This window comes from Cuculus canorus, chromosome 1 (assembly GCF_017976375.1).
Source record: "Cuculus canorus isolate bCucCan1 chromosome 1, bCucCan1.pri, whole genome shotgun sequence".
NCBI classification, from domain to species: domain Eukaryota; kingdom Metazoa; phylum Chordata; class Aves; order Cuculiformes; family Cuculidae; genus Cuculus; species Cuculus canorus.
The window spans coordinates 197605640-197626540 of record NC_071401.1 but is presented as its reverse complement, the minus strand read 5'-3'; the positions used below and the strand labels follow the sequence as shown (position 1 = coordinate 197626540).

The window sequence follows — 20901 nt, the reverse complement described above, 5'->3', positions numbered from 1 at the left end:
GGGCTGCATATGTAGTTCTGCTGGATCGCTTTCCTTGAGGGGGAAAAAAAAACCCTCCAACAAAATTGAAAGACTGATTTAGAGTAAGGAACTGAATGTAGCAAAAATTCTGTGCTTATTTTGTATATAGAATCATAGAATAGTTTGGGTTGGAAGGGACCTTAAAGATCATGTAGTTCCAATCCATGCCACTGGATCAGGCTGCCCAAGGCCCCATCCAACCTGGCCTTGAACACCTCCAGGAATAGGGAACCCACAACTTCCCTGGGCAACCTGTGCCAGTGCCTCGGCACCCTCATGGTGAAGAAATTCTTCCTTATGTCTAGCATTTTTCTGTATGTCATTCATTCATTTTCAGAGAATAGGTCTGAGAGGGGACTAGCATAGACAGGAAGACTCAAATATTTAAAATTTTGCTTTTAGAAATTTCACCAAATATTCCAAAATCAAAAAAGGGAAGAAACTAGAGATGGAAATAAAAAAACTTTTGGAAATCTGCAAGGAAAGACAGAAAGGAATGATAGAGCAAGCAAGAACTTTAATGTCCAATTCTAATTCCATCTCCACATTCATTCTCTAAATGGTATTGATAGGAACAGAGAGGTCTTATGCAGAATACCGTCCTTAGATACTAAGGCAATGGGAAATACTAGCAAACAACTCCTTTTTACTTTATATAAGTATGAAAGGAGGCAGGCACTATTGTTTCTTGCTGGATATCAGTTCAGGAATTAAAAAAAAAAAAAAAAAAAGAAATCTACCCTTTATTCTTTTGTCCTGATGCTAAATCTGCTCATCTGCTTTGAGCAACATCTGAAAAGATTCTGCTTTCAGAAACAAGTGCTTCTGTTTGGTTCTGGATTTTTACGTGTTTCATTAATGGCAGTTTATTTTTTTTTTTTAAGTTTATAAATTTTTAACAGCTGCAAGGACCGGACCAAAGAACAGGTTTTTTTGCTAGTAGAAATACAAAATCCACTCATCTTCCTATGGATGTGATGATGAAAAGTAACTGAATGATGTGGAAAGAAACTGGGATATGTTTGGCTGCAGTGAAAGGAATGGCTAAACTGTGTTGGACTTTCTTGAAATGCCCTCGTTTCATTTTGTTTTAATGGTTATCTGCTTTTCTATACACTCCATTCAGTGATACATCTTATTATAAATCTTCCAGTTAACTCATGTACATACATTAATTTATGCTCAAAACGCTCCTGAGAAAAATAAAAAACAAAAACACAAAGCAACACAACAGAAAATAACTTCCAGTTTATTTTACCAAAATTTTAGCTCCTATATCAATTTCCCTTTATTTTTCTGGTGGACAGTAGCCAAAACCAAAAAATACTTTAGTTATTCTTTTTTTTTTTTTTATAAACCTTAAAATGGCACAAATGTGAACTGAAAAGAGAAATGGATTTTATCTGTCTCATAAGAGAGGGAGGAATTGGTCTGGAGATTCATTGCAGAGAAAGGAGTGAGTTATTTTGCTGACTGTCAGTGGTAGATAACAATGTAATTCAGTAAGTGAAGGCCAGGTTTGGATAGGTAGAAAATTAATCTTCAGCTACTATCTCCTATGGGATTTTCCAGTGCCAATATTGATTGCATTTCAGCTCCTGACTTGAGAGAGCAATTGGTTTGAGTTGGATTTTAATTATATTCACATGCTGGATCACTTTCATTCAAAATATGTGTTTTGCTACTTTCCTGAAAACAAAGTTTAACTGGCTATTAAAACTGTACCAAGCAATGCCACAACCTGTCATGCTTTTGACAGAAATACCAGACTAAAATAATCAATAACATTGAGGTTTACCTTTTAAATCTTTCCTTATCTTTTTTTTTTCCTGATTTCAATGTATGTTACTTGAAATTCATAAATTTGGCAAATAACTAAATAGTTTTAACTTTATATAGAAGGATCTACTATAAACATTAGATTTGTAAGGCCTGGCACAACATTAGTCTTGTTGGACTGCTGGTAGATGATGGAAAGGGGTTTGGTGAGCACCTCCACCTGCTTCCTTAATACTCTCGAGTGGATCCCATCTGGCCCCGTAGACTTGTGAATGTCCGAGCAGGTCTCTAACCATTTCCTCTTGAATGGTTGGAGCTTTGTTCTGTTCTCCCTCCTGTCTTCTGGCTCCGGAGGCTGAGTACCCAGAGAACATCTTATCTTACTATTAAAGATTGAGGCAAAGAAGGCATTAATTACCCCAGCCTTTTCCTTGTCCTTTGTCCCTATGTAATGGGAAAACCAGATGTCTAATTAAGATGAGATGTATTTTACTCTACAACTGCCCATTTCTCTTCATTGACTGTGAAGGCAGGTTGGGGTGATGAGGTCAACACTGCCGTGTTGTTGAAATGAGTAAATGGCACTGGTTAGATGAGTGTTGCCCTTTGTGTTTCCACTGAAAACCACCTCCATGAAAACCATCTGAGCCTGCTGCTGCTAATTTCAGGCAAATTTGAACCTATAGTTAGTGTAATATTTAGCCATAACCATGTGATGAAACAGATGAGGTCTATATGCAGTTTAATTAAATTACTTTGTGAGTAAGTTAAAAATCTGTCTATACTTTGAGAGGGGATAATAGCCACAGCGGCAGTGCTTAATCTCAGCACACACATGCCTGATTGACCAGGCAGGTGCTTCTTTGTCAGCTCTTTTTTTCATAAACAGCATGTTTTCATAACTTGGTGACTCCATAGTATTAAAAATATCCTTATAATTGCCTACAATTTCTGGCCTGAGTAATCATTTTGTGTTATAGCTGATTCATTATTGATTTAAGTGGCAGTCTACTCGTGCCATGAGGCCTCCTCTTTCAGCTGCAGCTGTACCAAGTGAAGACATTGCAACCTCCCCTTTGGTCTTCACTGCCTCTTTGGTTTCCTCCTTTGTACGATTTTGTAGCTGAGTCAAAATTCAAAATTTTTAAAAACTAATCCAGATGATGGAGTGAACTGGAAGGAGCGAAGAAGAGTGCAGACATGTGAGAGAGCCCAAACCAGGCAAGTGGTGATGAGCACCTTTCTATCCATGCAGCTGTAGCCAGGAAAGGACATCAGGTTTCTCTGAGACTTATTATTAAAATAAACCAATGAACAAAATGTGTCAATCAAAAGTTCTAAGAAGGTCTAATTTCCTTTCCTTGTCTGCATGTACGGCACCATTTCTCAAAAATCTACCTATGCAATTGTATATTAGTGATATCAAGATTTGTGATTTACTATATAATCCACAGAAGCAAAAAGTGGGATACACAGTATTTATAGTTAAAATTTGGTACAAATTATTACATATAATAAAAGGTATGGCTGTAAACATTCCACACATTTATGGAATTTAGATGTGTAAGGTGTTAGGCTCTCACTTTTCTTTTGCAGCTCTTCATTTCACTGAGTTGCACTGACTAACTCATAATTCAAAATGACATATATACTAATATTTCTGGACTCTGATCAAATAAGTGTGTTTATATACAAATGCAAAATGTTACCTGTGAAAGAAAGGTTATAAATCTGCTGGGTGAAAAGAGGAAAATGTGAATGGGAACGTTTTTAGCATACTTTGTAATATTTTACCCTTTACATGTCTTTCTTTTAAAAGCCTGAAAAGAATGACACTGAATCTGGCAGCCAGAGAATCAGACCAGTATTTGAAGAAGATCCTGTTTTCCGACGACAAACGTCTTACCAACATGCAGCAGTCCACATACCAACAGATATTTATGAAGGCTGTAAGTAGTATGTGAACAAAGTGATTTTATTTTAATATTAAGCTTATTATTTGCATCCCATTCTTAAAAACAAATAACCTCCAAATGCAATTTTCATCTCCATTTTTAGTACAGATTTGATCATATTGTCTTTTTTCTTTTTTTCAATGCGACTTGATATGCAGTATTATGATTCATCTTACGAATTAGTAGGAGCCACAGTTGAAGAGATCCATTAGGATTGGATCTGAGTTTCAGAAATGGAACTGGGCATGAAACAAAACTCATATATTCTAATTTTCTTATCCATCCTTTATGCTGTGTTCTTGTTTAATAGAAGCAATTATTGACAGAGATTTTTTACATTGTTTTGGCCTCAGGGAGTGATGAGTACTGAAAACATTTTTGAGTATCTCAAAAGCATATAGAATTTGAGCAAATACCATGTTGTGGGAGATGATAGTACTTATAGTGCATGCAGTGTGTTTCCAGAATTGCAGTAACAGGCTTTCTAAACTATGTCAAAAATAATAAATTTATAATTTATTATTTATAATTTATATATTTATAATAATAAATAATAATAAATACAGTAAAAGGACACAAGCATTCAAAATGTCTATGTATTTTTAAAAACGGAGAAGAAAAATGAAATACAGTCCATATTTTTAAGTGTGGTTTGTTTTTGTTTTTTTTTTTATTTGGGGTCCTAATTTCAAGTACGCAGTCTTTCTCCTCTTTCAAAATCTCATCAAGAGGAAAGAGACCCTGATGTGACCTGAGCTCTTTAAAATTCATGGCCATGGTCACATGCAACTTGTATAAATGAAACAGGGAAACTGAAATGGAAATGTCAGTATGATGGGGGAAAGTATCGTAGTAGCTCGTATTCTTATATGGTGTTCCTGAGTGACAGACCTAGAGGATTATTCTGGGATTCTGGCTTTAATAAGTGGTAAAGTGCACCTTAATTGCAGGATTACAGGAAAGAGACACTCCATTTCCTTTGCTTTTATTTGAAGAGTATTGATACTTCACTGTTAAAATGTTATAAAAATTTGCCTTCAGTCATTAGGATATTTGTAAACACCATGTGAACTTTGATATAGGATTGTCATCATAACAATATGGAAAATGTCTTTTTGTTATGTTGAATTAACATTTTATTCCTAAGGACACATGTCACTTAAAAATATGTGCTTAAGTAATGTTACTGTACGGCCTGTTAACCTAAAAATGAAGACTGAGTAGGACTTCTATAGAAAAAGGTAAAATTTTAGTATGTAATAAAATAATAATAACAAACAAAAATGTACATTTTTTGAGAGGAGTAACTGCATATGCAACATATATTCATGAGAAATTCATTATTCTTTGGGTTTGGCTATCATGTTAATTAACAGAGATAGGGAAGCCTAGAAAATTACAGATAGGACTAATTCTGCGTTAGCAAAATTGCCTTGTTGGGTAGCTGGGTAACTTCTGCTTACAGGTTGTGTTTTCAGACATAACAGCTTGAGAATAACAAGAAATCACAGATTTCCTATCAATAAGCACAAAAGTCATCATCAGGTTTATTTTACAGTAACAAACTTCATATTTCATCTGGAACACGGTGAGCAATTTGAATGTAGTTGTTCACCACCAGGTTTCCAGAACTAGAGTTTAATTTTCTTTTCACAAGCAGTATTATTTGCAAGCAATGTTTATAATCCTAAAAAGAGTGATAATGTATTTTGAACATTGTTGTCATTTTTCTTTCTGTTCGCATGAGATAAACTGTCATTTCTTAACTGAGGTTTCAGTGACCGCTATAGTAGGGAACAGTTACACACTTTGAAAGTAATTTCCAATGAATCTGTAGTTTGTCTACATCACAGTCTGCTAGCGGACATTTACAAAACAGATATTACTACAAATGCTTCTGAGAAACAATGGGTGAGGGACAGTTTACAACATTTTTGTATTGCCTTAAGGCCATTTTTTTTGGACTGAATTACACCCTGAAAGCAGATTTCATCTTTTCACGCCTATCTTACACGTCTTGTAGGATGCCAAGAGAATTGCCCTTTGGATGTCTTGGAACGGATTTCAGTGACTAGATATTTGGTTTGTCTACTCTTCCTTGAGACTTACCTTAACTTCTATTGCCTCTTACAGTAGCAGGTTGTTGTGTCTAGAGAAGGATGACTACATTGGAGCCAAGTTACTTTTGTTTTCTCTCCTCTGTATTTGGTGCCGAAATCTTAGTAGAGTCAGGGAAGAGTCTAGGGAGTTAATTTATTTGCCTCTTACTGGTGTTTAGAGTCCCACTGCAGGGAAGTGCAGTCTCAATAAAATAGACCCAAATCAGGTTTTTAATTTAGTATTTTTCAGGAGTCCCGTATAGGTTTTGAAATAAAGTCAATCTGCTGCTGAAAACAGAACAGACCTTCTGGTTGTCTTTCTACCACGTACACTGGGAGTTAGTCATGCATCTCCTAAGTAATAACAGAAAACTTGTTTCTTAATCCCCATTAAAACTGTGTTCTGCTTATCCCTAAGCGGAATATGGGAACTGCAGGCCAGATGTAAGAGGAAATCCTCAGCACAAGTCAAGTGAGGGTAATCTGCCTAAGCTGTTACCACCACACGTTGCCCTCACTGTCTGGGATGGTCTGTGATGCATAATGCACCATCTGCTTCTACGGTCGCACTAGATATAGGTTTGTACTCGTGTTACAGTTTTAGTAAAGGTGTTAGGCAAAGCACACAAACAAGGACTGCTTTTTTTTTTGTGTGTGTGTCGTTACTCCTACTTTACTTCCACTAAAGCAGAAATTGAAATATTGCTTCACAGGTCATTACTTGATTAGCAGTGAAGAATTGATTAAAGTGTCAGGTTGGCAGTAATGTGTCTTGAACATGATGACATCGCATTGAATATGCATGGACAACTACCAGCAAGTAAACAAGGCTTCCCCTGCTCAGAACCTATTAAAATAGTCATAAATAGAGTTACAATTCATTGATGGTCCTTACAGTGTAGTAGTTAGAAAATATATGTACTGCTAGTTCATACCCTCCTTTTATTGGAGTGATAGTCAAAATGTTGCTGTACCTTAAAATTTTCTAGGATGTATAGTGTTTTTTTATAGGCTATTTGGTGGTGGACATCAACTTTACCTTTGTTCTAGTGCATCCTATATGTGAGTATTCAGATCTCGATAAAGTTTTTTGACATAATAATGTTTAATAGTGGGAGAGATTAAAACTTCAAAAATTCTGTTTTGGTGATACAGTCATTTTTATCTTGACTGGAATATTATGTCTGACTGGATTTTTTGTACTATTGAACAATTTCTGCATATCTTGAGTTTCTCAGGCTATTGAAAGGAAGCCTGAAGGGAAGAAGTATTCTTTCCAATGAAACTTAGAAATGATGGGAAATGAAACCATTTCCCTCTCAAAAAAACCCCTAACAGAACAACTCGAAAAAAAAAACCAAAAACCTAGGAAAAAGTTCATTGTCACTTATTGATGGAAGGTATTATGTGTGGATGGTAGTTAAGATTGATTCAGGAATGAAGATATCGAAGTATGTTGTAAATATTTTGGCTTGCCACACCAGCATTCCTTAAATGACTAAAGGAGTGATAAAACTTTTTTTATGTTTTTTGTATGTAATTTAGACAGCAACAACAGGCAAGTAAGACAGTTTTATTGATTAAATTGCCTGGTTTGAAGTATGTTAAGATTAATGCTGGCCATATATTTTGGTATGGCTGAGAGGCTATTCAGAACTGTTTTTCCGCTGGTTTCCTCTAAGAGATAAGTGTATAGCATTGTTTTACTACAGCTGGGATTGAAAAATATTTGTTTATTTGTGTATGTTCACACCTTTTAATCTGAAAATAAAAATAGTATTGGATCATTACGTATGTATTTTTAAGTTGGCATGTAAGATTACTGCTTGTTCCAATTTTTATAAATATTTTTTCAATTATTTTTATCACTGAGTTATTTGCGAAAACATGTAATGAGGGAAGTGGACCTCTAAATGAGTTTTCAGTGTCAGCCTGTTTTAAATACCAAACACTATGGCTTGGGGTAGGTATAAAGCAAATGTTAGTTGCAGCTCAGGCCCTAAGTACTGATCCAGTGGGTCCTTTCCAACCTGGTGATTCTGTGATACTGCCTGATTGGCTCAGTATTAAACCTGGAAGGTTAATTAAAATACTGATGCAGAAGCTTAAGCAAAGAACTCCAGGGTCAGTATTGCTTTTCATGTTCTGACGATTATGATTTCCCCACCACCACCACCAAGTGGCTTACTAAAGCTATCTGAATGAAAATCTTTTTAAATAAGCAGCAAAAAGAAATAGCCCTTCTAAATTCATTAAAAAGCTTATTTCTGTCAGCATTCATAAGGCCAAAAAACTTGAACAGAATCCTCCATCATGAGGAGGTACTTGCATTTTGCTACTTGGATTATATTAGTTTTATTGGATGGTCTTAGTACATTTACCTGGCATCAAGTTTATATTGAGTTCTGTTTTAAGGTATGAAAATTTAAGATAGTAAGGTACAATAAAGAAAGATGCTATGGCAACTGAGCTTAATCTATTCCTTCTTGAAAAACTAAGTTTTGTCAAGAGAAACTAATCCTATATACCAGTTTTAAATAGCAAAAGCCAATACAAAATACCAAGCATATTTTTCCATTGCTCTAGGTTGTTTTAGAAGATTCCTGAGTTCTTGCAAGTTAAAAATCGTGATATTGTATCACTACTTTGGTTTTATTTTTCTGAAACAAAAAAAAAAAAAATTGATGGCAGTACATTTGTTAGAACACCTCTGGATAGATAGGGGGTACAAATTGCAATATCTCTCATAGTGTATGTGTCTACTCACTTTTCTGCTGAAGCTGACACCTCAGCCGTGTGAGAACTCTTAATTTATTTTAACACATATCTCCAATTTACTGGTTTGTGTGAGAGACTTTGGTACTCATTTCTGTCCTGTAAACTGTTGTGATGATATTATATCAGTTGATTACTGAGGAGACGAAAATTAAAAATCATCTCCTTCCTGGAGAATATCCTGACTATTCTAGATACCCTCTGACACTGATATTTCAGGCATTACTTCTTTTTGTTTGTTTGTTTGTTTGTTTTTTCCCCTGTAAATCTGGCTTATTTGAAACGGTCACGCGAGGGGTTATTCACTTGAATTGTAAATCTTTCTGAGTTGCTTTATGCCATTGTGCCTTGGCACAGACCTGAAGAGTGGTCAAGCGTTGGAGCAGGCTGCCCAGGGAGGTGGTGGAATCACTATCTCTGGAAGTGTTCAAAAAAAGGTGTAGACATTGCAACTTAGGACATGGTTTAGTTAGTGCTTTAGTCCTTTCCAACCTTAAAGATCCTACGACCCTATGGATGCTAACTGTCATTATCATTTAGTTTGGTTGCTTTTCGCTGCGTATTTCTTAACCATCAAATTAAGCTAGAATTATTTTGGACATTATATCAGGTCCTGAAATCCCAGTGTCTGTTAGGCTGCTTGACTGAGTAATGAATGTTTAAGCTGTGCATACTGCCAAAATCTGTTTTGGAGACCAGATGATTACTGCTGCTCCTCTGATCTCTTTCCATTCCTTCTCCAATATTTTCTATCTTATGCACAGCTTGAAATTACAATTAGTATTGAGTCCTCTTGTACCAAGAGAGGACAGTTGGCTCTGCATCAAGGTTAACCATGTTCTTATGGTGGAAATAGCTAAGGGTGGCATTTGTATTTTTGCAAGACAGTCTGCAAAGGAGAACAGTGAATATCAGTGATCTTTTTTATTAGAGAGATTTAAAAAGCCAGCAATTTTAACAAAGATCTTGAGAGACTGATTCTGGAATTATCCCTATGAAGAAACTGGTGGAAGGTTTCTTTATGTTATGATTCTGGCTTAGCTTTGCAAAACAGATAGATATGGGATCTATACATGGTCCAGGCTTGGTATTGGTCCTCAAAGAACGGAAAACGTAATCTCCATCCTTTATTCAGCTGTATCACCTAAAAGCCTCTATCAATGTGAGGGATGGCAGTTGTGTTCTCAGACCTGCTCTACAGTAAGGGATGACCATCGGGAGGTTGCTCAGGCTTTCTGTAAGTGTAAATTCAAAATGCATACAAATCTTCTAGGATTCACAGGAATTTTTATGTAATTACGTCTTCAAAACTGTTACCATATAACTATAAGGAAGTGTGAGAAGAATTATTTGTTACATTTGCAAGCTCAGAATGATAAAGAAAAAAGAAAACTGTTTAGGTGTGTTTCGGTATGTTAAGTAAGTATATATTCTGAGTTAAGTTGACTATTAGGAACAATGTGCTAAATTACTTGAGGCAATTAATATCTAAGAAAAAAATACCAATTTGTGTGAAACAGTTCATGGGAAAACAGTAAAAGGTATTCTGTCTAAAGGACCTAAAACCTACTTTAAATGGAAGTGTGAGAGGTTTTGGAATATTCCTTTGTTACCCTGAGAGCCTGTCAATTTTTTTTGCCCCTCTCCTCAAACAAATTTCCCTTCTTACTTCATACTTGTTTGTTCTTTTCAGTTTCAGTATGTTGAGATGTAGGGTAAGGAAAGAGGAAGGAGATGAGAAGGGAAGGAGAACTATGGCCTACCTCCTTTTTTTTTTTTTTTTTTACTCTTTCTCTGTTCTCACACAGTCTGCCAACTATGCTCTGAGCTTTTAAGTTCACTCCCCTTTTGACCCTAAGCAGAGCTGTAGAAGCATTAATGTGACTGTACAGGCAAATTCTACCTCCAGCCACGAGTTTCTGCGACATCCAGTGCTATTGGATGGAGTGAAAGTACATGTGCATATTACAGAGCTATACAAGTGTTCAAAGATGAAGACAAGATGTTTTAAACTTAGTAGTATATTGTAAATTGCATAAAATAACAAATGTGTATTGTGAAGAGCCTGGATGCTCGCATAGATAGCTTCTGTACACACGTTCTAATAACACGTTAGAATAAGAGGAGTTTGTGTTTATTCTTTACTTAAGCCACACAAAGCATGAGGAAGAAAATATAAATAGTATCTTCAGATTGTTATTTTTTTCACTCTGAAAATGTGAAATATTTCCTATAGAATCATCTTTTTGCTTAGTAAGATTTTTAGAAACTTCTTCATGGTTTGTCTTGGTTTTAATCTTTTAATGGTTTAATATAATCAACAGATAATTTTCCCCTGGAAAGAAATCTAGTTTTCTGTTTTGTAGTATTAAAAAAACCCATAGAAATTTGTAAACCCCATTGCTAAATAATTTGTCCTCATATTTCAGAAGTCTTGTGTTTCCAGGATGTGATACTACAACTGCAAATTCTGCTCTGTTGTTGGCAGCTTAGGTATGAGTTATGAATTTTTTATCCTATAGTGGTTAAAAAATTATATCCTAGGTCTGCAAGACTTTAGAAGATTTACATAATAAATCCTTATAATTCTATACTCTAACTATATTTCATTCAATTGATTCTTTTGGAACAAAACGAACTAATGTTGTTAGATTATAGATGTGCAGGAGATAAAAATTGAGTATTTTATTCTGAAAAAGACTAACCATGATAGATGATTATTTAAAAAAAAAGACAATAAAGACAGACACTGTGTGACACATCCCTATTGATAAATTTAGCTGGGTTGTTTACCAAGAAACTGCTTGTAAATTCAGCAGTGGACGAATGATCTTCTACAGTATAATTTTAACAACTGTATTAGCATGTTATCCAGTATTGTAATTGTTATTATTTTTAAAGGAGTAACACCTTCATAAATCATAGCATCATTTAGGTTAGAAAAAAAAAATCTTTAAAATCATCATGTCCAAGTTAACCTACCACTGCCAAGCCCAATACTGATCCATGTCCCTACACATCTACACATTTTTTAAAACACCTCCAGGGATGGTGACTCCACTACTTGGTACTGGGAGAAGGATTAACATTCACCTTTATACAACCTCCTTTCAGGTAGTTGTAGGCAGCGGTAAGGTCTCCCCTCAACCTCCTTTTCTCCAGGCTAAACAACCCCAGTTCCCTCAGCTGCTCCTCGTAAGACTTGTTCTCCAGCCCCTTCACTGGCTTCCTGGTACTCCAGCACCTCAAAGCCCTTCTTGTAGTGAGGGGCCCAAAACTGAACACAGTATTTGAGGTACACCTTACCAGCACTGAGTATAGGGGGACGATGATGTCCATGTTCCTAATGGCTACACTATTTCTGATACAAGCCAAGATGCTGTTGGCCTTCTTGGCAATGTGGGCAAGAATTCAGCCAGCTGACAACCAACACCCCCAGGACTTTTTCTGCCAGGCATGTTTCCAGTCATTCTTCTCCAAGCCCGTAGCATTGTATGGGGTTGTTGTGACCGAAGTGCAGGACCCAACATTTTTCCTTGTTGAACTCCATATAACAGACCTTGGCCCATTAAGCCAGCCTGTCCAGATCCATCTGCAGAGCCCTTCCATCCCTCATCCAGGAAGGCTGAGAAAAGGAGTTTCTTAACGCTCTGACTCACTGCATTTTTATAAAAAGGACACAATAGGAATTATTTTCCCCAACATGCCTGACTTGCCCGAATTGGCAAGTGGAACAAGGTGGGGTCACACCACCACAAATACAGGTATTTTATAACTGGAACACGACACAAACTTGAGTTCTTTGGATTAGCTCTTGCTTTCTGTCATACAAAGAAGCCTGCACACATAATCTGTTGATTTTTTTTTATTTTATTTTTCTTATAAATCTGAAATTATTCCTGTCTTTCAATTTACCTCTCTGCTTTTCCCTCACAGTATATTTTTAACTTTTAGGCATCTTATTTACATATCTGTTTTCTGATCCTCTCTTTCAGCAAATGTCTGCATATCTTCAGTTGTCTGTCCTCTGTCTTGCTTTATTACCTTTAGGTTTTTTCCTGTTTTCTCTAAGCTCATCTCTAGTCATTTTTCATATCATCTTTAGGTAATATTTTGTAAATAAGTAGCTTTAGTCACAGTTTTGCTTAAGATAATGGACATCTTATAGTCTTGGCATCTTGTCATCTTTAGAATGCCCTTTTCCCCTAGAATCCCCTCTTCTTGGCTTCTCTTTTGTATTTCTGTAATTGTTGGTCATTTCACAGGATATAAACCTTTGAAAAGAAACATCAACAATTTTAAGGCAATATTCCTTTTGGTCCTTTCCTATAGGAATATTCATCACTTTTGTCTGCTTAGGATAATTTTCAATGAAAAAATGTACTGGCAAAGCCCCCTGAACATTCCACATATCCAGTGGATAAGTATACATTGATTTACACTGAATTCTGTGTAAGTTGAATGAAATCGAATAAGCAGTGTATGTGTTAAAGTAGCCTGAAGTATCTGTTTCTTAGCAGGACTTCTAAGCTCAGACATGACATTTCATTGAGACCATTGCCTGTCATTTCTATTGGAGTCAACCCCTACTTAGCAGACTGCCTTCAAGTAAACGCACAGTTTCTCAATCCATACAAAAACAATCAACCCAAGCAGCTGTTTTAAAATGAAACTGGGACTTTTCCATTAATCAATGTGATAATGTTAGTTGTCTCTAATAAGCAAGGTCACACATCACATTGCAAGTTAACTTTCAGCTCACAAGGTGTTTATTAAAACGTTTGTTTTATACAGTTAGACAACCCACTCTTTAAAACAATCATCTATATTGCTGTTCGTTCTATAGGAGTATTTCATGTCATGTTATTTATAATTTTTAACCTTTTGGCTTATCCCTGTGAAAGGCTGCATGTCCTTGGTATCCATTTATTTCAAGTAGCATCTAAAAGCACTCAGACTCGTTCAGGTCACCACCTTACTTTATGATGTAGAAAAAGAATAGTTGCTGACCACAGGGAAAAGAGGGAGGAAGGGAGGGGGTTTGTGGTTAAATTGAGACCTTGGCCTTTTCAGTTGGCAGCTGAAAATCAGAAGTGCACTTGTGTAGCTCAGCATGATGGGTATAACAAGTGACAGACCATTCAGAGCTGAAGGAAAGAAGATAATGAAAACTTAAATTAGAATTTTTTTTCAGTGGGCTGACAGAACAGCTCAAAACAAACTAAAAAAAAAAATGCAAATAGAGTTTGGCGAAGAAGAAGAAGAAAAAAGATTTGGAATTCAAAAGCAAGTACATTTTTAGAGCCTTGCAAATTAAACGTTGATATTTTACCATGTGAATGTGTTTCCAGAAATGCATGAATTTGTGCTGGTTGGCTACATGAAGATCCAAAGAGATTTTAGTGTCAGTTGGTATCTTCTGTTTTTCATATACCCAGCAGGATGAAAACAGATTTTTGTAGCAACACTATGCCAGTGACAGATGTTTGCAAGTTATTTATATTCCTGTGGTTCTCTATGGAAGAATTCTACTGATATTCCTTATTATAAATTACTAAATAGGATTATATGAACCGTGTTCACAGCTAAAACCCTTTCTTGGGACAACAGAAAATAAATGATGTAAGAAAGAAGTAGCATAGGGGCTATTGAGCTGGGGGGTGCCAGAAGATGTTGATTTATTATTTCCTAGTTGTTTTTCTTATAGAGATGAGGGGATGCTTGGTTGTTTGGGCTGTTGTTATGCTTTATGTGAAATACAGAATTCAGGAATGAGCATTTTACTATGTATCTGATTGAAGTTTCTACACAGTCAGCCTCGACATATCAGATATGTATTTGATACATTAGTTCAGCGTCATTTTGTTGAATGCAAATAGGAGTGCTCAGTTCCTTGGAAAATGTATTGAATGTCAAATACTGTCAGTTTTGATGCTAATTTACCAGGACTCCACATAAGAACATGTCTACATTTGATTCTAAGTTCAGAAGGGCTAGGTTTTTACCTTCTGCTTTTCTACGTGAATGTACTCCAGATTTACCGCGTCTGAATGAGACACATGTAAACTAGAAACAATTTAATGGTGATTCAAACCCTGGAAATACAGTGCAGTGGTCCTATGACTCTGTTATTTCTGATACTATGAAACTGTGATACAGTCTAAAAGAAGGTTACGTTGTATTGCTATTTTTCAGAAAAAGAGCCGATCACTTCTTCAGATGTAAACAGTGTAATATTCTGGCATCAGCAGTCTTGATACCAATGAGACGTTCAACAGAATTTCTTTGTGACAAAGTTTTTTTTATGCTTAATAATTGTGCAGAGAAATATTGTCTGTGGTGCTGTCTGTGACAGTTTCTCACATTACTATGTGATGACTGAGTTGTGAAATAACATCATCAACACATTAGAAGGCTATATCTGTCATTGATAGTTATAAAGTACTACTAGATGTCTACACAAATTATTGAAAATGTATTTTATTATCGAATAATTGCAATTAATCTTAGTATTTAAACAATAAATTTTATTATCATTTAGCTATATAGATTAACTATACATTTTAGAATACTACATCCACAGACACAAAGACCGTAGTTAAAATAAGCGGCGTAAAACTTCAGTCCTGCAACTTCCTTACATGCACGTCCTCACACCTTACTTTGTCGCTATGTCACACTAAATCTCTCAGATTTTTGCGTATCTTGCAAGACTTTTAACTTATCGTTAGTGAGTTTTCAACTTTCTAATCAAGTGATGTGCTTCTTTGCCTTCTTATACAATATTTGTGGCTTGATATAAATTTATATTTTGACAGTTTTTTGCTCTGCAGTAACTGCAGGTCGCTTGAAGAGTTCATCTTAATGTATTCTCAACTTGCATATAACACAGTCTGATTTTGTAAGGAAACCTAAAGATGCAGATACAGTGAGATTATTAATTAGCTCATACTCTCTTTGTTGTTGAAGTCTGTGTACTGCTTTTAGTTGGACTAGGATTTCGCCTGAAGCATCCAAATAATAATAATAAAAAATGCTAATATTTTCATACCAACGTATTATCTACTTTTCTTATGAATATTTGGTATAGTGAGAAATTTAAGATAGTGAGAAATTTAAGATAGTCACATTTGTAGTTAAGAAGAAAAAAAAAATCCTAAAATGGTGGTTAAAATAACACATTGTAGTTAAATTGTTGGATACTTTGTGATAGTCAAATAATAGAGAAATAAAATTATTTCCTGTTGACAACTTATAAATGAAAAGGAATTGTGTCTTGAAAATTCCATTAGTTCCAGCTTGAATGTAATAGCATGGACAGTGAATAAATGAGATGTCATTGAAAGATACCTGCTCTATATTTAGAAGAGATCAGGTGAGAGATACCGAGTCTCACTTGAAATTATTTCTTTATTAACGTTAAATTTCATTTCCTGCAGTTCTCAGCTGCATAAGAAATTTGCATTAGCTAACTAGGACAATCTTTCTGCTTTGAAAACCTTAATGCAATGTGAAAACCATGTTTTGAGGTAAAGACTAGATAGATACAATATTTCTTCGTAGGACAACAAATGTAGATGGTTGTTGACTTGATTTTAATATTTTTTTTTTCTGAAATGATAAATATATTATTTTTGTACAGACAGAGAACAAATGGTGTAATACTTGATGCTGAATTGGTGTTAGCCCACATACTTGAGCAAAAGTGTTGGCTGGTGTTGGTACCATATATTACTCATATATGGTAAACATCACTTTGTATAATGTCAATTTTGAGGAATTGGAGCTCTTGTTTTGTTGTGGGGTTTTTTTGTTGTTTTGGTTTGGGTTTTTTTTCTGTGTTTAGATAATAACTTACAAAAAAAAATCTTTTAACTTAAAGATGAGGTATTTGATAAAGTTCAACGTAGAAATGCCTACTCATGTTTATTATTTCATCAACCATCATTATTTTTCCTTCTTACCCACTCTCCATATGTACCTCAGAGTTGGTGCTGATTGACGTGTGTGAAGAATCTGCAGCATTCAATTATCTTAGGTATCCTATTTTAAGAAAGGGGAAAAAAGGGACAATGCTATTTAAAAAATGACTATAGTTAGGATCTTAAACTCTGTTATGGTAATTATTGCATAAACCAGTGTGTAGGATATAAGAAGAAACAAGTCTTCATGTTGTTAATCTATTCTCTGAGAGTGAAACTATTTTGGATGCTGTCTAGCCTTTTTCTCTCTGGTAGGGATGTTACATTGTACAGATTATAGAACCATAGAATCATAGTATAGTTAGAGTTGGAAGGGATCTTAAAGATAGTCTAGTTCCAACCCCCCTGGGCAGGGACGTCCCACTAAGTCAGGCTGCTCAAGACCCCATCCAACCTGTCCCTGAACACCTCCAGGGATGGCGCAGCCACAACTTCCCTGGGCAACCTGAGCCAATGACTCACCACTCTTATGGTGAAGAAATTCTTCCTAATGTCCAGTCTAAATCTGCCTGGACATTATACTTTAATAAAAAGAGATTTGATTATATATAGAATAGTTATTTGAAATTGATGGAACGTTTTGATTTCAAAAGTTTCAAGCATGTTTTTCTGCAAAAGCTATTATTGCAATTTGTTATTCTTGTGGAAGAAGACTAAGAGCCAAGAGTATAGAAAAGGCAAATGTTGCAAGCATCTGTGTAAGCCCCAGAATTTTATTTCTCTTTGCCCTAATCATCATTCTTATCTCTTTAAATTATTAAAAAAGTGTCTGTATGAAGAGCATTACAACAGTGAATAGGTAGTGAGGTACAAGGCAATGTAGGGAAAGTCTTCATATGTCCAAAAGTTACAGTGTACTGGTCTTCCTTGGACAATCAGGGAAGAGTGCCCCAGGAATAATTATCGAGTGGGAGGTGGCTATTACTTGTTGACTGTTACTACACAAACAGAACTGAATTAGCAATGTTGTGAACAGGTTGCTTTCTCCAAAAGTTAAGGATTTTGCTGGGAAGAGAGGACAATATTTTGTGCCACCATTCAGAGGAAACTTAATAGACTGGCAAAATGGCCTGACAGGAACCTTCTAAAGTTAAACAGGGGGAAATGCAAAATTCTGCATCTGAGGAGGGATAACCAAAGCACCATTATAGGCTGATGGCTGACTGATTAATTAGCAGCTTTGCTAAGGAGGATCTGGGGTCTTCAGCGCTGGTGAGGCCACACCTTGAGTACTTTGTCCTCGGTGCAAGAAAGATATGAACTTATTGGAGTAAGTCAAGAGCAGGAGGCCCATCAAAATTATTAAAAATATTTAGATAAGGAGAGGTTGAGAGAACTGGGATAATATAGCCTGGAGATGAGAAGACTCAAGGGGATCTTTTCTGAATGTTGAAGCACCGGGTAGGAGGGACTGAAGAAGTCAGTAGTGTGCAGTGACATAACAAGAGGCAATGAAAATACATTAAAACTCATCAAATTATATCTCCACACGAGAAAAAAACATCTTCACTGTGAGTGTGGTCAAATGCTGGCACAAGTTATCCAGAGAGGTTGTGAAGTCTCCATTCTTGGAGATATTCAAAACCCAACTGGAAACGATCCTGGACAAGCAGCCGTAGCTGACCTTTCTCTGGCAGAGGCTTGGACTAGGTGATCGCAGAGGTCACTTCCAGTCTTGACTGTTCTGTGGTGTTGTGAATTTGAATGTAGCAGCAGCCCGAGGCCTGGATAATCCACTGCCAATTAAGTACCATGCTCAAGCATGGAAGAGAGCTCCATACTGATATTTGACTTAAGCTTAAAATTAGGGAGTTCAGAAACCTCTGACAACTTACATCCAACTTGGTATCTTGATTTTTTTTTTTCCCTTGTAGAGCCCAGAGTTCAGCTATATGGATCTTCCTACCTTGTAGTTCTGTTATGGAAACCTGAAAACTCAAATTCCAGCCGTTTTGGGACTCATTCTTAGAAGAGGGTATCCATGGAAAATGTCATTAATTTTTTCTTGAATTCTAACATACTTGAAAAAATGAACAGTATTTTCAGTCTAATTAATTGTGTTGCACAATTAAATTACTCCAATTCTGTACTCCTTAATATATTTGCTTTAGCTTGCTTTCTGTGTTCTGATTTTGAAAAAGAAAAAACTTGAAAAACTTAATTGTTGATCTTAAAAGTGTGAAAGGTTTTCTGACTTTAATGTTTTCTCGCTAAGTTGTTTTTTAAATTTACCCCTTCCTAACAGCCCTTGAGAAATGTGAATTTCAATTACATGTCTGCCCTCAACAAGCTGTAGGAAGTTGAGAAGTCACTACCCATCCCTAATATATATTTAAAATTATAGTGTTTGTCTCCTACTTTGTGAAAGCCTGCTGTTATCTGACAATTAGGTAGTGTCTGTTCTTAGGTTAAATAATTGTAATACAGTAATTAATTAATTGGTTAAAAATTTTGGGAATACAGAAGGTGTCCAGATTTTCTCAAACAAATTGGATATTGAGTTATCAGTAGTTTAGGAGGCTGACTAGGTGGACTGCAATAGAAGTCTTGATCATGTACAAAACATCTCTACATCTCTTTGCTCTGTTTTTGGTGTTTGTATTTTGTTCTTTTTTTTTTTTTTTTGAGGATGAGCCTAGAAAAAATGTTTAGTCTTTTAGGCAGTGTTTCCTGTACATGGATGGCTGAAACTGTGCTGGTCTAATAGAAAGTCACAGGATAATAGTCTCTTGCCACTAGCTTAAGTGCAAGGTGAAATGGAAACATTTATTTTCCAGATGAGACATTGATTTAGTAACAACTTTCTATTACTGCAAATTACTGATATAGAAGTTAGTGTTTTCCCCTCTTTGGAACAGCCTGACATGTTCAGAATGAATTACATGCTCCAGCAGCTGCACATAGCCAAAAGCCGTTCGGCTCCAACAACAGGCTCGTTATCTGAAATATGGACCACATTTAGAGGAAATATAAAATCACAATTATTATTGTTGAGGGGTGTGCTTGTTTCCTTTATATTTTCCTCTTTTCTTTTTTTTCTTTTTAGTATTTTCTCTCTTCTTTTCTTTGACAAGTGAGGAACATAGACACTCTAGAAATCGTGAGAAAACAGATCTGTTCCCCTATGATTTTCCTGTACAATTCATCCCATCCACAGTTATTATTGGTGGCTTTAACAGGAGTTTTGTTGTATGTTATACCAAAGCTCTGTTGCTTACTTCTAGAGACGATGAAATTATTTTTCTTCATTTTATAATATTTATTTTCTGGTATTCTTTTCCTATGTAGTGATCCTATTCTATAGAAGCTGAAAAAGGGAGAGAGCAGTGTCAAGCTTAAACACTCTTCCTCAGTGACTGCTAACTTCCCAGAGTATCTTGGATTATCTGAAACAACCATATTGAAGTGTGATAAAATATACAGTACATAAATATATTTAAATACGTAGTAAATGGATCAATTAAATCTAAGGAATATAAAAAAAATATAGCATATATTGCTTGTATATAATAATATAAAATATATTGCTTGCATAGAATCCAGCAAGTAATTTCTTTAGTTCATCTAGTTTTTCTTTTCTGTGACCTCTGATGGATTCTTTGCCTGTTTTTTTCAGTATCAGAATACTGCAATTTAATATCACCATCAGGCAAACAGGAGGCCAAAATACCTGGTAATGGGATTACGATCATAACAGAAGCAGAATGAAAATAAATAAAGGCATGTTGTACATTGTATAAAGCTTAACTTTTGTGTGCTAGTAATCACCCATTGTCAGATTCAGCTCAAAGAAAGAACAAATTTCTTACATAAATAAATAAAAAGAAAAAAATGTTTATTTAAAAAAAATCCCAATCCAGCGTAGCTTCGTGATATACAAGATAACATGTTTTCATTAACTTGTTAATCTAATCTTGAAAAAAAGGGAACACACTTTTTACCTACTTGAAGTACTTGTAGATCCCTTTAAACTAACTTGAAACTTAGCTCTGAAAGGCTAAAGGTTCACTTAATCTTTATAAAAATGGCAGAGTTATTGTCTGTGGAGCAAAATGTTTTATGAGGAATTGTCCAATGAATGTTTTTTTACCTAAATATATATACGCCCTTATATATATATTCTATAGAGAGAATATTTTCTAAACAAAAACTTTTGAGGCATTTACATTCTATGCTGGATTGTTGGATTTTTTTTCATGTCTACTCAGCTTAGTAACATTTCACTTTTAGAATTTCCTATTCTAATGATTCTATGGTACCATTTCTTAAATATATTTTCGTAATGCATTT

At 35.4% G+C, this 20901-nt stretch overlaps 1 protein-coding gene across 10 annotated transcripts in view; it reads left to right on the top strand.

The window, feature by feature from the left end:
- CACNA2D1 (calcium voltage-gated channel auxiliary subunit alpha2delta 1) overlaps window positions 1–20901 on the top strand; it is a 399914-nt gene that overhangs the window by 223825 nt on the left and 155188 nt on the right. For all 10 annotated transcript variants that reach the window (XM_054068845.1, XM_054068882.1, XM_054068852.1 and 7 more), the window contains exon 6: window positions 3620–3749. In XM_054068845.1, the coding sequence (XP_053924820.1) occupies window positions 3620–3749 (130 nt within the window). The remainder of the gene's footprint in view (window positions 1–3619; window positions 3750–20901) is intronic.